The sequence below is a fragment of the Heterodontus francisci genome, chromosome 17, assembly GCF_036365525.1.
Source record: "Heterodontus francisci isolate sHetFra1 chromosome 17, sHetFra1.hap1, whole genome shotgun sequence".
NCBI classification, from domain to species: domain Eukaryota; kingdom Metazoa; phylum Chordata; class Chondrichthyes; order Heterodontiformes; family Heterodontidae; genus Heterodontus; species Heterodontus francisci.
In genome coordinates this window covers 23,651,393-23,665,780 of record NC_090387.1, presented here as the reverse complement: position 1 = coordinate 23,665,780, position 14,388 = coordinate 23,651,393, and the positions used below count along the sequence as shown (strand labels likewise).

Sequence of the window (14,388 nt, the reverse complement as noted above, 5' to 3'; positions counted from 1 at the left end):
TATACAATATATTTATGAAATTTAAATTTATTTGGCCATTTGTTCATCCAATGCTTCTGCAAACCTTTCATTGTCTCCCCTGCTCTACTTCTCTTTTAGTATTGTTAGCAAATTTGATGAGCTTATATTTGTTTTCAATTTCTAGTTAATTAATGTAAATCAGGAACAATCGGGGTTGAATGACTGACCCTATGGGACTCTACTCAGTTTCTTCCAGCAGACTAATATTAAAAACATAAGAAATAGGAGCAGGAGTAGGCCATTCGGCCCTTCGAGCCTGCTCTGCCAGTCAATGAGATCATGGCTGATCTTCTACTTCAACACCATTTTCCTGCACCATCCCCATAGCCCTTGATATGTAGAAATCTATCGATCACAGTCTTGAACATACTCAACGACTGAGCCTCCACAGCCCTCTGATGAGGAGAATTACAAAGATTCACCACCCTTTGAGTAAAAAAATTCCTCCCTGCCTCAGTCCTAAATAGCCTGCTCCTTATTCTGAGACTGTGTCCTCTGGTTCTAGACTCCCCAGCCAGGGGAAGCATCCTTCCTGCATCTACCCTGTCAAGCCCTGTAAGAATTTTGTCTGTTTAAAGGAGATCACCTCTCATTCTTCTAAACTCCAGAGAAGAAAGGCCCAGCCTACTTAATCTTTTCCCATAGGACAATCCCTCCATCCCAGGAATTAGTTTGGTGAACCTTCAGTACACCTCTCACAAATACACCTCCTATAAGTACCATGCGTCCTATTCTTAAAGCTCCTATTCAGCTAGTTTTCAATGAAATATTGTGAATTTCATTTAGTCAGAAGCATTCTGAAAGTCTCAGTTAACTATATCAGATTGACTTTATTTGCAGCATATTTAAAAGAAGTTATACAGATTTGTCAAACACATCACCCCATCTAAAATCTATACCTCACTCCATTACAAGAGCTTCCAGTAATCTACCAGTTGTTGATGTGAGGAATTGAGTGCTTATTGGAGTTTGGAATGGGATATAAAAGTCCAGCCTTTAATTACCAAGGGTACATGACTGCCAGAGGTAACAAATTACATTTTTCTTTGGTGTCCATAGCAACTTGGCTAACCTTCCAGATAAATAGATTTCAAAGGGAAAAAGCATAAGGCACATGTTTAAACAACTAGAAAAGAATGAGTGGATGAATCCTGGGCCACATGTTTACAAAAACATGGTTAATGTAGTGAGACCTATTACTGGCATACAAGAGAGACAAATTAAACGTACCTATCTACTAAAGTACATTTTTTGTTCAAGCAGAGAGCACTGATTACATCATTGGAGAAACTGGCAGGGAGCATTTGCTAAATGCAGCAATATGAGGGAGTTGCATTTATATCAGTCAGTATGATCAAGATCCCGTTCACTAGTAATTTCAACTGCCTATATTAATTCTCCGCCCTCACACTGTTGAATTGAGTGGCTCCATCAAACCAGCTTGCTAATCAGTTTGGAACAATTTTTTTTTTTAAGTGGAAAACCAAAGAACATTTGTAAAGTCAAACATAATTGCCTTCTGCAACAAGGGAGCATAAATTTAGAATTAGCACTATTAGCATAAAAGGGGAGTCTGGAAGATTTTATTTTATGCAGTGGGCTATTAGAATATGGAATGTATTACCAAAAATGCTGACTGAAATTAAATTAATCATGACATTTAAAAGGAAATTAAACACATGAAGAAACATGTTAATTAAAACAGGGGCAAAAAAAACAATAACGTGCTCCCAGAGTAAATAGCTCAGATGGGAAGCTAGCAGTGGTTAGGCACAATGGACCAAATGGCTGGCTCTGTACAGAAATTTCAATCACTAATTCTTTGTAATTATCACTTTTTGATGTACAGACAATATTCCCTCATTAAATGAATTATATATTATTTTACTAAAATCTCTCACTACTGTATAGCTTTCAGTGTCAGCTGTGGCTCACTGGTAGCACTTTCATCTATGTCGCAAGTTTGTGGCTTCAGGTCCCACTCCAGGGATTTGAGAACATCTTCTAAGCTGGCAATAGAGTGCAGCACTGAGGGAGTGTTGTACTGTTGGACTTGCCCTCTTTTGGATTAGATGATAAACCGTGACCTCAACTGCCCCCTCAGGTGGAAGTAAAAGATCCCATGGCAGTACTCGAAAAGCAGGGGAGTTTCTTCTAGTGTCCTGGCCAAAATTTATCCCTCAGCCAATCTAACCACCAAACCGCACACCCACTCCCCCCCCACCATCCCCCACCATTAGATTATCTGGTCATCTGGTTATTATTTCATTACTGTTTGTGGAAGCTTGCTATATGTAATTTGTTTGCCACATTTCCTACATCACAACAGTGACCGCACTTCAGAAGTTCCTTATTGACAGTAAATCACTTTCAGACACGGTTGTGAAAATTGAGGCCTTCTTTCAGTCTTTTCTTTTCCTATATAAAGTAAGTTCTGTAAGCTTAGTCTCCAACATAGATGGCACTGTTGCTTGCTTACCTCTGAGACCTTGCAGCTTCAATGCTAGAAGGTTGCATGATGGCATTATTCTCCATGATACAACCAAGCTTGAAGCTTCAAAATACACATTGAATGTTGTTTGCCTTCCAGCGCTGCTTCTGCCACCTCCAACATCTAAGCTGTATTCTCCTGTACAACTAGATCCCTCCACTTCAACCCTGATACAAGGTCAACCCTCCTCCTCCTGCCATGAAGCTTTTGAGAGGGTTTCCCTATATTTTTAAGTAGTACACCCTTTCACACTGCCATTAGCCTTCCTCACTCCAACTGCCAGCTTCAAAGAGGCTGGAAAAGAGTGCGTTGCCTTGGTCAGACCTCGTTTAGAGCAAAGCATTTAGTTTTACACATCAAGAAGGATATATTGGCCTTGGAGTGTTACAGCGCAGATTCACCAGAATGATACCAGGGCTTAAAGAATTAAGTTATGCGGACAGGCTGAATAAACATGATTTCTATTCCCTTGAGTTTAGAAGGTTGAGGGATATTCTAATTGACTTGTTTAAAATTATGAAAGGATCCAGCAGAGAATCTGTTAGCGGGAATGAATCTAGAAGAATCACTCGACACTCAGGTCTGCTCCAATGTCAAACAGTTTATTTAGTTACACCAGCGGGGAGCAGGTCACTGGGCTGTCCAGATGCCTCTCCACTGAACAAAGGAAAATCATCCATACTTACACATTTTCAAATAGTTACTCAGCCCATCCCGGCCGGACATGGTCCAATCACAATGATTATCAATTATATACATTGATTATTAGAGCCAATAGAAGCGGTTACTAGGCATAGAGGGGCTGCATGACCGGCCCATACACAGATAGGGGATTACTCATGATGTTTTCCATACCCCCTTATCTTCACCTCGTTACCGGCCCATACACAGATAGGGGATTACTCATGATGTTTTCACCTCGTTACAGGCTAGCACCTTTGTCAGCATTCCACAAGGGCGTCTGCTTTTCATTTTAATTAGCCTATTGTTTGAGATTGGATTACTCAGCTCCTGTGGAATGTGGTCAAGTTAACTGAGCCCCATGGTGCTTTGCAACCTCCTCACTGTTCACTAATATTATATGTTACTGGTTACTCAAATAATATTTAAACATTATGATATTTACGGCAGGTGCCTCTGCGCTTGGGAATACCCTACAACAGAAGCTATTTTCTCTGTTGGGGTATCCAGAACACAGAGGTGGGGGTGAGGTGGGGGGGGTGAGAGGGGGTTGCAATCTTAAAATTAGAGCCATGCCTTTTGGAAGTGAAATCAGGAAGCCTTTTTGACAAAGAGCAGTGAAAATCTGGAATTTTCTCACCTAAAAGGCTGTAGATGCTGGCTTTGAATTTCAAAAGCGAGACTGACATTTTTATTAGGTCAGAGCATCAAGGCAAATGGATCAAAGGTGGGCAAATGGAGTTGAGGTACAGATCAGCCATGATCTAGTTGAATGGAAGAAAGTCGCAAGGGGTTGAATAGCCTACTCTTGTTCCTGTGGTCCTATATACATCTGCTGGCCTCACCATCATAACATTTTCCTCATGTTGATAGGTTTGGGAGACAGGACAACTTCTTCCATGGAAGGATAAGCCAACTCGCTCAACTTTTCCATGCATAATAGTGGCATGGACAGAAACTAGGGAACCAGTTGCTTGCTTGCCTTTGGTCACTAATTTGGGATAGGCAGCTAAAATGGATATATAGATAACTAAAAAATCTGGGAGAGGAAATTTGTGTCCTGGCTACAGTGGAGAACTTGTGCTCACCGATGCCCCACATTAAAAGTATTACATTTAAGTAATACATGCAAAAATGAAATACTTTGCAGCTAAAATTGCAATATTATGAACTTCCTCAGATCAGATGTTCTTCCTTTTCAATTAAGAAAATAGTCACAAGGTCCTTTCGGTGTTATTGTCATGGCACAGTGGCGCAGTGGTTAGCACCGCAGCCTCACAGCTCCAGGGACCCGGGTTCGATTCTGGGTACTGCCTGTGTGGAGTTTGCAAGTTCTCCCTATGACCGCATGGGGTTTCGCTGGGTGCTCCGGTTTCCTCCCACAGCCAAAGACTTGCAGGTGATAGGTAAATTGGCTGTTATAAATTGCCCCTAATGTAGGTAGGTGGTAGGGAATATGGGATTACTGTAGGGTTAGTATAAATGGGTGGTTGTTGGTTGGCACAGACTCGGTGGGCCGAAGGGCCTGTTTCAGTGCTGTATCTCTAAATAAAATAAAATTAAAAAATCTGGTCATATAACTTTATAGTTCCTATTCAACTAAGACCTTGTACTAGTCTGTCTAATTAGCAGATGTTTGGCATCAAATATGATCTAATCTTCTTATTGGACAATTGGGGTAATACCACATATTTCATCAACCCAAAACACAAAAAATCTAAAACCTCTTTAAAGGGGCACAAACAATAAATACCTAAACACCCAAATCATACAAAGAGAAAGAAAACTCATCAGATTAAATCAAAATATTATTTACACTGTCAACAACGCATTCCGGTCCCTTCAGTGTCCACCAGTTGCAGATGCCCTCAAGCATTCCAGCAGACACCGTGTGCTTCTTCTCCAGGGTCACCTGGGTGAGAACATAGCTGTAGAAGAGAGGCATTTAGACAGATCAAACAATCTGACCGGCTGCATCTAACTTGGACCTGTGGATGGCCACCTCAGCCAGGCCTCAGGTACTATTTAACAAGAGTTGATGAGCCAAAAATGTTGTTGTGCTTTATCTCTTTGGATGGAAGCCTAATGTACTCAAGTTGTTTGTTACCATGATTGTTGAAATTAAAAGCTGTAAAATAGGGCTCAACTTTCACATTAAGCTCAACAAGGAGTAGGCCTATATTCTCTGGAGTTTAAAAGAATGAGAGGCGATCTCATTGAAACATACAAGATTCTGAAAGGGCTGGATAATGGTAGACACTGAGAGATTGTTTCTGCTGGTCGAGGAGTCTAAAGCACGGGGGCAAAGTCTCAAGTTAAGGGGCCAATCATTTAGGACTGAGATGAGGAGAAATTATTTCACTCAAAGGGTTGTGAGTCGTTGGAATTCTATACCCCAGAAGGTTGTGAATTCTCCATGGTTGAATACATTTAAGGCTGGGATAGACAGAGTTTTGCTTTCTCGGGGAATCAGAAAAATGGAGTTGAATCCTAAGATCAGCCATGATCGTATTGTATGGCGAAGCAGGCTCAATGAGCCATATGGTCTACTCCTGCTCCCATTTCTTATGTTCTTGTGTTCAAGATTTTGACCGAAGTTTCACTGAAGACTGGGACATGGTTCCAGTTAGTGGCCCCTCACAGGAATACAAACAGCTCATGTTTCCTGCACAAACTGGATTGGTCTGTTTTAACCCTACCCTCTCTTTTCAATTGCCTACTCTAACAATGCCTTTCAATGCTCATCACCAATTTTGAACCATACCAAACCCAGACTTAGTGGTTTACTGGTCTAAGCCAAAACAAACCATTTCATGGTGGCGACTAAACCGATGATCCATTGTTTTACTGGTCAATCAAGGAATCGAGTAGGCACCGCTCTCAAACAGGACTGATTTTCAAGGTCAGATTTAGAGAAGTGGCACAAAGTTCAGTTTGTGGATTGTTGTCATTGACATGTCACCTGGTTGACACATTTTCTGGCCTACCCTTTTTCTTCCACAATCCACCATATAATCACTGGGTTGATCTCGCACCATACTTTTTCACTTCATGTAATAAGTGCTGTATATTTTGAGTGATGGTGCTTGTTTAAAGACTTCAAAATCCCTATTCTATAATAAATTATAAACACAATATTCAAGTCTCCATACTAAAGGTCTTTTTCCCCTAAAGGAACCGTTTCACTCTTTTGCCAACATTTTAAGATTTAGCATTTATGAAACTTCATTTAAATGACCAACTACACTCTGAAATCAAGGAGTATCATTATTCAAGCTCTGCATTATCTTCCTTCGACCTGCAGGCTGCAAAGAGAATGACACAAATCATACAAATAAATTTCACGGTAGTGAGCAACCTAATTTTGACAAATATATGATTTTAAATCAGTACTTTTGTAATGTGTCTATTTTCATTTTGCAGGAACTAGTTCTAATAATGCAGTTGGCTACAAAAAGCACCACTATAAACATCTGGGCTAAAGTTGCCAATGTGAAGGTACAGCAAGATCTATTTTAAGAACACAATGTGATTGAGAACATACTTCCCATAATTCTACAACAGTATCATACAGGTAACCTGGGTCATTCGGCATAGTGAGTCACATAAGCCTCATCGTTAACTGATTATCAAATAAAGGCCCAGAATTTGCTGGCAAAATAATAGTGAGTTAAAGTCACACAGTGTTACTAATGTGTAAAAGCTCCCATCAATTTGTGGCAAGGAAGAGATGCCACAAGCTGCGAATTGCCACAAATTGCTGGACAATTTTCTGTTAACCTCCCTGTGAGTTTCAAGAAATTGCTGTATTTGTGCTGTAAAAACAAATCAAACTCGTGGCAGAAAGTTATGGCTGCTATTTAACAGCATGAGGACCCCATTAATGCAATAATTTATGTTTCCAATGGCCTTCCACTGTGAAACCAGTTAGCAATTGTTCTGCACATGCTATATAAAGCACATAACCAGGATGCAAGTTAAACTGATTCGTTTAACTGATTAAAATGATTTGTTGTGGATTTTTGCTGGGAACAAAGTCAATGCTAAATTCAATTCAGCCTGCCAGTATTTAGAGTTATCCCTCTCCCCTTCCCCACCACCACCCAACTCAAAGTTTGTGGGTCCACTAATTTCTAAGTAACCAACAATCACCATGTTGATTCCACAAGCAACAGAATACTTCAAATTGATATCAAATGCACAGCCTTCATGTGTAGGCAGCAGCTGCCTTCAATTCATTCAGTTCATAAATTAAAAATAACAATCAATCTGCATCCTGGGAAAGAGGCTGTCTTTTTCATCTGCCATGTTCCATAGGCAAAATAAAACTTGGAACTTCCTTGTAATTCAGTGATAAACTTTATTTTTTTACAAGCAAATGTTCAAGCTGCCACTTCAGAGCTGTGTTAACCCTTCAAATCCTTAAATTTCATTGTTTAAGGAGTATTCTATTGGCTCCATCACTCACCAAGGACCTACGTGCTCCATTGACCTCTCCGTGCACTGATCAACTCACACTTCCAACAATTTGCAATGCAAAAATAACTGGAGCTGAAGGGGGAGGTAAACAATCCAATTCTTGGCACTTACCACCAGATTCTCCACTCCAGCAAGTTCTGGGCCAAAGAATTTATTACTTTGGCAATAAATTATAAAGATAATGGCCCAGACTTTGTGGTTGTAATGGCAGGAAAACTGTCAGCATTCGCTGTCAATATTCTGTGAAACTGACAGCAACTTCTGGTGTCCGCACATGCACAGTTAAATGCAGAAAACTGGAAGCTGCTGTTAGTGATTCCCCGCTCCTCCACAGGGTGCGCTGTTGAAGTCCTTGCAGATGGAAATCAATTAAAAATCACTGATTTGACGTGATCTTCCACTTTTTTATGGTATTATTCTCATTGTAAAAACCCTTGAAAAGGTTACTCCTTGCATGAGGTGTAGTTGGATTTTTAATGACATTCTAAGTCACAATAACTGTTGAACAACTTCTCTGGCTATGGAAAACTAGTTTTATAATTATGGAATGTCAAATCTTTCCATCATGATAAAATTCCATAAATTTTTAAATTGATTAAAGTATGTTTTTTAAGTTTGTTTATAATAATTCAACTTCAACCTTATCCCATGTCTCTGTTACAATCTTTAGTTCACTCGCTGTAAAATGATTTAAAAAGAGAAGGATAATCAGTGCTTTTTATTACCTGGTTTGCTGTCTGAAAATTCTTCAATGTGATTGGCTGTTTCGCCTGTTTCATGATATCAGTGTTGTTGGATACCAGAGATCCTCTACAACTACTGCCATAATGAAATCAATGTCGGGAAAGGTGAAATCCACACACCAGTGATTGTTAGATTTTTGTGGGCAGTTTCTTTCAAGGTCAACGGCAATTGCTGTCACTTCACCACTGACCACAAAATCCATGCCAATTAATTTAAAACTGACAATTCATAAGCTAATAAAATGTTCTGTACTGTGGATGTCATTTATGAGCATCAGCACTTCCAGAGACAACTGGTGTGTTTGCCCAGTAGGTATGGTGTAATTATGAGAAAGACATGTGCTATGTAATATTTTATTCTTGATAGTAAAATACATAGTGGAGTAAGTTTCAGAAAATTAATACTTTCACTGCAAAATTCAGATGTATAGTGCATTTTTTGGGCATTACCAGTGCTCTTAGATATCCAAAATGCCGTCCATGATGCATACAAGCACTTTTGGTGTGAGTCATGCCAGTTGCTGTATTGGTGAAGTGTTAACACACATATGGTTAGCATCCACCGGAAACATGCAGGGTAGGCAGATCATTACGACAATAAGCATGTAACACTGATTGGACACCAGCACAGCCATTTTGGAGCCCAATGCTCCACCGAGTGCTGTCACTTAATCACGTGTTCAGCAGAAGGAAGGACACCCCACTGGTGCTATTTAAAGGGATCATCGGCTATTTTTAGGTTAACTGCTGATTGATTTCTACTAGCTGTTGCTATGATTGTACAATTGTTTGGTGCTTTCTAGAGTTCTTTAAAGTTGTTAAAATCTATAGGGAGTGGTGTGACACATACTAAAGGACTTGGTCCTGACATCAAGACTTCTGCTCAAACCAGTTGCTCTCAGAAATGGGTGCAGCAGCAGGCATTCCTCTTGGAATACAGCATGACTTCGAGAATGAACAGAGGGTACACAAAGCAGGGAAAGATGTCATAAGAGGGAGGAGGAGTAGAAGAGCTGTCAGCAGGAGGTCATATTAGCCCAGGGTGTTCAAGGAGCAATTTTCTAATCAGACCTCAGAGAGGAACAATGTATGAGACATCAGCACTGCAGTAAGGACATCCTCACTGAAATCTGCCAGCTGCTGCAGTCACAACTGCAACCCCAGAACAGGGCAAGGACCACATTGCCAGTATCTGTGAAGGTGACCATGAACTTTTATGGGTCTGGCTCCTTATAAGCTGGTGCTGGAGATATTTGCAACATCTCACAGTTTGCCATCTACTGTTACATAAGGGAGATCACTGAGGCTCTCTAGCCAAGAGAGCTAACTGCATTTCATTATCTCTTGCCAGAGAGCGGCAGGCCAAGTGAGCAGGTGGCTTCACTAGAATTGCAGCTTCTCCATGGTGGAGAGTGCCACTGACTGCATGCACATCACTTTGCAGGCACTGCATGTCAACTCTGAGATGCACTGCAACCAAAACGAATTCCACTCTCTCAACGTCCAGCTAGTGTGTTACCATATGTAGCATATTATGCAAGTCAATGCTCGGTATCCTGGCAGCAGTTTTGATGCCTTTGTTCTGCGGCAGTCTACTGTGCCATCTGCATTTAAACCATGATAAACCAAACAGTGGCTACTTGGCAACAAGGGCTATCTGCTTACGACATGGCTAACGGCTTTGATGTGCAATTCACACGTGTGGGCAGTATGTACAACAAAAAGCGTGCTACCACACAAAATGTGGTAGACCAGACCACTGGCGTGCTGAAATAATGCTTCTGCTGCCTGGACTGCTCTGGAGGAACCCTGCAGTACTTGGCACAGCAGGTGTCAAGATTTGTATTGATCTGCTCCATATTGCATAAACTCACCAACATGAGGGAGCAGTCCTTGCCACCAGCTATATGACAAACAGAGCAGGAGGAGGAGGAGGAACAGGAAGGGAGGAGGGAGACAATCTAGACAACACCTTTCTGCCGAGGCTATTTGTGAACAACTCACCAACTGTGATACCAGTAAACACAACAGCAATTCCCCATTCAACAACAATCCCAAAGCTAACCTTCCCTCTGTTAATGACCATCAGAGCCTCCGCTTGGACACAATGCAAAAATAAAAGACAACAGAAAATAAACATTCCATACAAAATTTATAAATTAAATCATGCCATACTGCATACAAATGTCAACTAATCTCTCTTTTGTGTTCTTTTGGTGCCTGTCTTCTGTATGCGTTTGCCTGTCCTAGTGCTCTTATGCAGTCCTACCGCAGTGGCTGCAGCTTGGATGGTGGAAGGCTGCTGACATTCAGTGGGGGAGACTGCAGATGGCCTTGGAGGATGACCTCGAGCAGCTTGGGCCCGAGGAGGCCAGTCTGCAGACTGTACCATCTCGGCATGGGTGGCAGTAGTCTGGGCTGGCTGGCTGACAGGCAACAGCAAGGTCACTGGCAGAGTGGCAGGAGTGGGAGCACAAATTCTATCATCCTGAGGGAGACCAGCAGGTTTGTGCTGCACAGAATCACTGGCATTCCTCTTGGGGTGGTGCCTAAGAATCTGTTGGAGGACAGATTGCTGGACTGTTGCGACACCCTGCATACCCGTTTGAACACTGGTATCCACAGGCATGATGCAGGCTCAGGCTGCTCCCATGTCAGCAAGATGAGCCTGTGTGAGAGCAGTCTGAGCTTGTATGGCAGCAAGCTGAGCCTGCATGACAGAAATCTGAGCTTTCACTGCAGCACCCAGATGTTGAGTGGCTTCTGCTTTTGCTGCAACGAAAGTGGAGACATCAGCCATCAAATGCTGCTTCATAATTGGATCTAAAAGTTTGCTCATAAGTTGGCCACCATTTCCACAGAAAAGGATGGGCTGCAAGCTCTGCGCACATTGGAAAGTTGGTACTGGACTCTTCCATGCTCCTTGACATCGCATGTAGACTTTCTGGCAGGCTTCCCAATGCACAAAGCATTTCATTGTACATATCCAGCAGCCCCATCAAAGTGCTCATCTGAATCCTTTGCAGAAGAACTCATGTGAGACCTCACCAACTGAGGAGCTAGCTCCTATGCTACCCTAGCCCCCTGCCCTAGCTGCAGGCTTTTCTTGCCTGCCGACTCACCCTGTGCACCCCGCCTCTATGCTGTCCACTAAAATACATCCATTCCAGTATTTGAGCTGGTGGCTGTAAGTGTGAGATTGAGTGATGTTGTTTCTTCATCGTCATTGTCTTCTTGCTCTTCCACCATGGCCTAGCCAGGTTGCAGTTCTTGGGTATCTGAAAGAAGAAAGGTTCAAGTGTAGGGTTGTGATAGGGGTGACATGAAGTTAGAGGTGCATGCTTGCACCTTCTGAAGTTTCTGAACCAGAAGAGATTGTGGGATGAGGGGAAAGTAATATGTGAGAAGGTGGATTAGGTAGGAATATATTGTTATCCGCTGTGGTTTCAGCCCTGCTGCTGGCCATGGCCTCAAGATTGGTCGCTCCAATGATGGCAAGCACTGTCGCCTCTAAGAGGGTGAGGAATGAAGCCATACCTATACCCCCGTTAGAACCCGCCACCTCCATTTGTGAGCCACCTTATCTTGCAAGGGATGGAAGTGTGTCAGTGAGTGTGGTGCAATCTTTTTGGGTGATGCACTGTCATGGTTGAATAGCTGGCAGTGTGTGCATGCTGTGAGGCTTGCAGCAGTGCTAAGCATTTGAGGGTGAGATGAAGCTGTGAATATTAGGGCTTGATAGAGATTGTTCATCAGTGAGTGATGTGGGTGTGGTGCATTGAGCAGTGTCTGAGGCTAGTGGTGCAGTTAGTGGCATATGGCATTTCAAAATGCATTCACTAACCTTGACCACTTCTGTAAAGTCACTTTATTGAACCTTTTGCGGCATTGCATCCAGGTCTTTGCGGCTTGAGTCCTAGCATTGACCACCACGGCTATCTTGTCCCACTGCCTTCTTGAGAGTTTGTCTGGAGGGCTTCCTGCAGATAAAGCACATCTCTCCTCCTCTTCTCATCCTTGACCAAAGCCTCAAATGCAGCGCCGGAAAATCTTCGAGTCAGGTCTCTCCCATGTTGTGCCATTATTGAGTGTTTTCCAGGTCAGAATCCAGCCACAATGCACCTCCCTTTGAGAGGTGCAGGCTGACTTTAAGTAGTGCAGTGTAGCTTTAATTGGTGCTAACCTATCACAATTTTGGGCCCCTTACTTCAGCTTCTCAACAGCACGGTTCGTGCTGCCTGCATGCTACAACCATGCTAATTAGCAGGGAGCACGAAGTTGGTGCACAGCCTGCAACAAAAGAAATGGGCATGGGTTAATCCTGCATCATGATCCCTGACCATTTTCAGGGGGCTATCAAATTTTCCTCCCTCATTTTATATTGTGGAATATTTTATACATTTATTAATCTATAATTATGCACTACCAATAGAAACAGAAATGCTAGAAATGCATAGAAAGTCAATTCAGTATCTGGAAAAAAAAAAATTGTGGGTGTAAGTTAATCTACCTTTCTCTTTCAAATACTCATTGACCTGCTGTACATTCCCAGTATTTCTTTTACTTTAAGGTATATAATAATAGTAGTTAGCTATTTGCCTTCTCTGTTTAATGTCTTTATTACAACACACATGGTTTACCATGCAATAATATTTTCAACAATATTTCGTAGTACCACACGTTAGGTTGTTTTAAAAAATGTTAAAATGTTCGAAATGTTTCATACACATTATTTAAATTAAGTATAAAATAGGTGTTGTATGCTTACTATCGGTTAACAAAAATAAAACTGTGCTGGACCTCAATTACACAATAACACCTCATGTGAATACTGAAATCTATTCTTGACTGAAGAATCGCCGAATTTGGGAATACCTATTGCATGTAATTTTATACCGAGTTCCACCACATGTACACAGAAAGGAAAGAGGGTTAGAGACTTATAAACGGCATAGTATTTGGTATAAATGTGAAATGCTAAATTCTTAACTAGAAATGCTAAATTGTTAATTGTTAAAATCATGTTATTCAATAGTAAAAATAAATCTGCTGTCACATAGCACATTGTAACTAAGGAAGCTGGGTGAGTGAATTGATTGCTCTTTAGCTTCAACCTTCGATCGATCTGCTTGTCCTTGGTTACATTGGGACTCTTGCCTTTTATTGCTTACTTCATATCAAATGTCAAGTAACTGCCGTGAATTCACATCGTTTAATAGAGCAACAAAGGGAAAGATTTCCATTCATATAGTGCTTTGTCACCTCTCTCAGAAACATCGCTGAACACTTAACAATTTGTAGTACAGTGACTGTTGTTATGTAACACATAATGTGTGGGCTATAAACCCAACTGTAATACAGTAACACGACTTAATCCCAGTGCCATTGCTCATGAATGTTCTCTTATGTTTATCAAATTATTAAAAATGAATGCAGAACATAGAGGCAACTGACCAAAAATATTGTACTGTCTGGGTCACTTATTCAACTGTGAATTCATAAAAGCTGCCAACATTGGGGTATATTTTCCTTTGTTAATGTCCTCTTTGGAGTCAGGCCAATTTTTTCACTAACTTTAGCAAATGGAGTAAAATAGATGTTTTTTGGTCTCTAAATCAAGGAAAAGTATAGGTAAAAAGAAATAGAAATAGCAGCAAGATCCATTTGTTATAAATTTATGTATTTGGTCATTTGTATTGATTTTCAAAAGGCTGAAGTTGCAGCATTTAGACCTCTGATGCAATATCAGTCAAGTGCACTGTAAAAGCTGCAGTCTTAACACAACTTAGATTGGAAAAGCATGATTATACCTTCTACCAAACTGTGTTGTAAATGCAAACAAACAGAAATTATACCACAAGTGTTGGATGTTTATCATAAATCTGATAGCATATTATTTCTTTCATCCAGTACACGCTTTTTCCAAAGGTTCTGTTTACTTTCCATGTGTTTTTATATTTGTCTTTTTGCGTC

General features: G+C 41.2%; 1 protein-coding gene across 1 annotated transcript in view; it reads left to right on the top strand.

Moving 5' to 3' along the window:
* The window catches only part of wfdc1 (WAP four-disulfide core domain 1), a 69,898-nt gene extending 55,750 nt beyond the window's left edge, over positions 1–14,148 (top strand). Inside the window, exon 6 of the mRNA XM_068049155.1 lies at positions 6,617–14,148. Coding sequence (XP_067905256.1) covers positions 6,617–6,675 — 59 coding nt within the window. The 3' untranslated portion in view covers positions 6,676–14,148. The remainder of the gene's footprint in view (positions 1–6,616) is intronic.
* Positions 14,149–14,388: the final 240 nt, after the last annotated feature.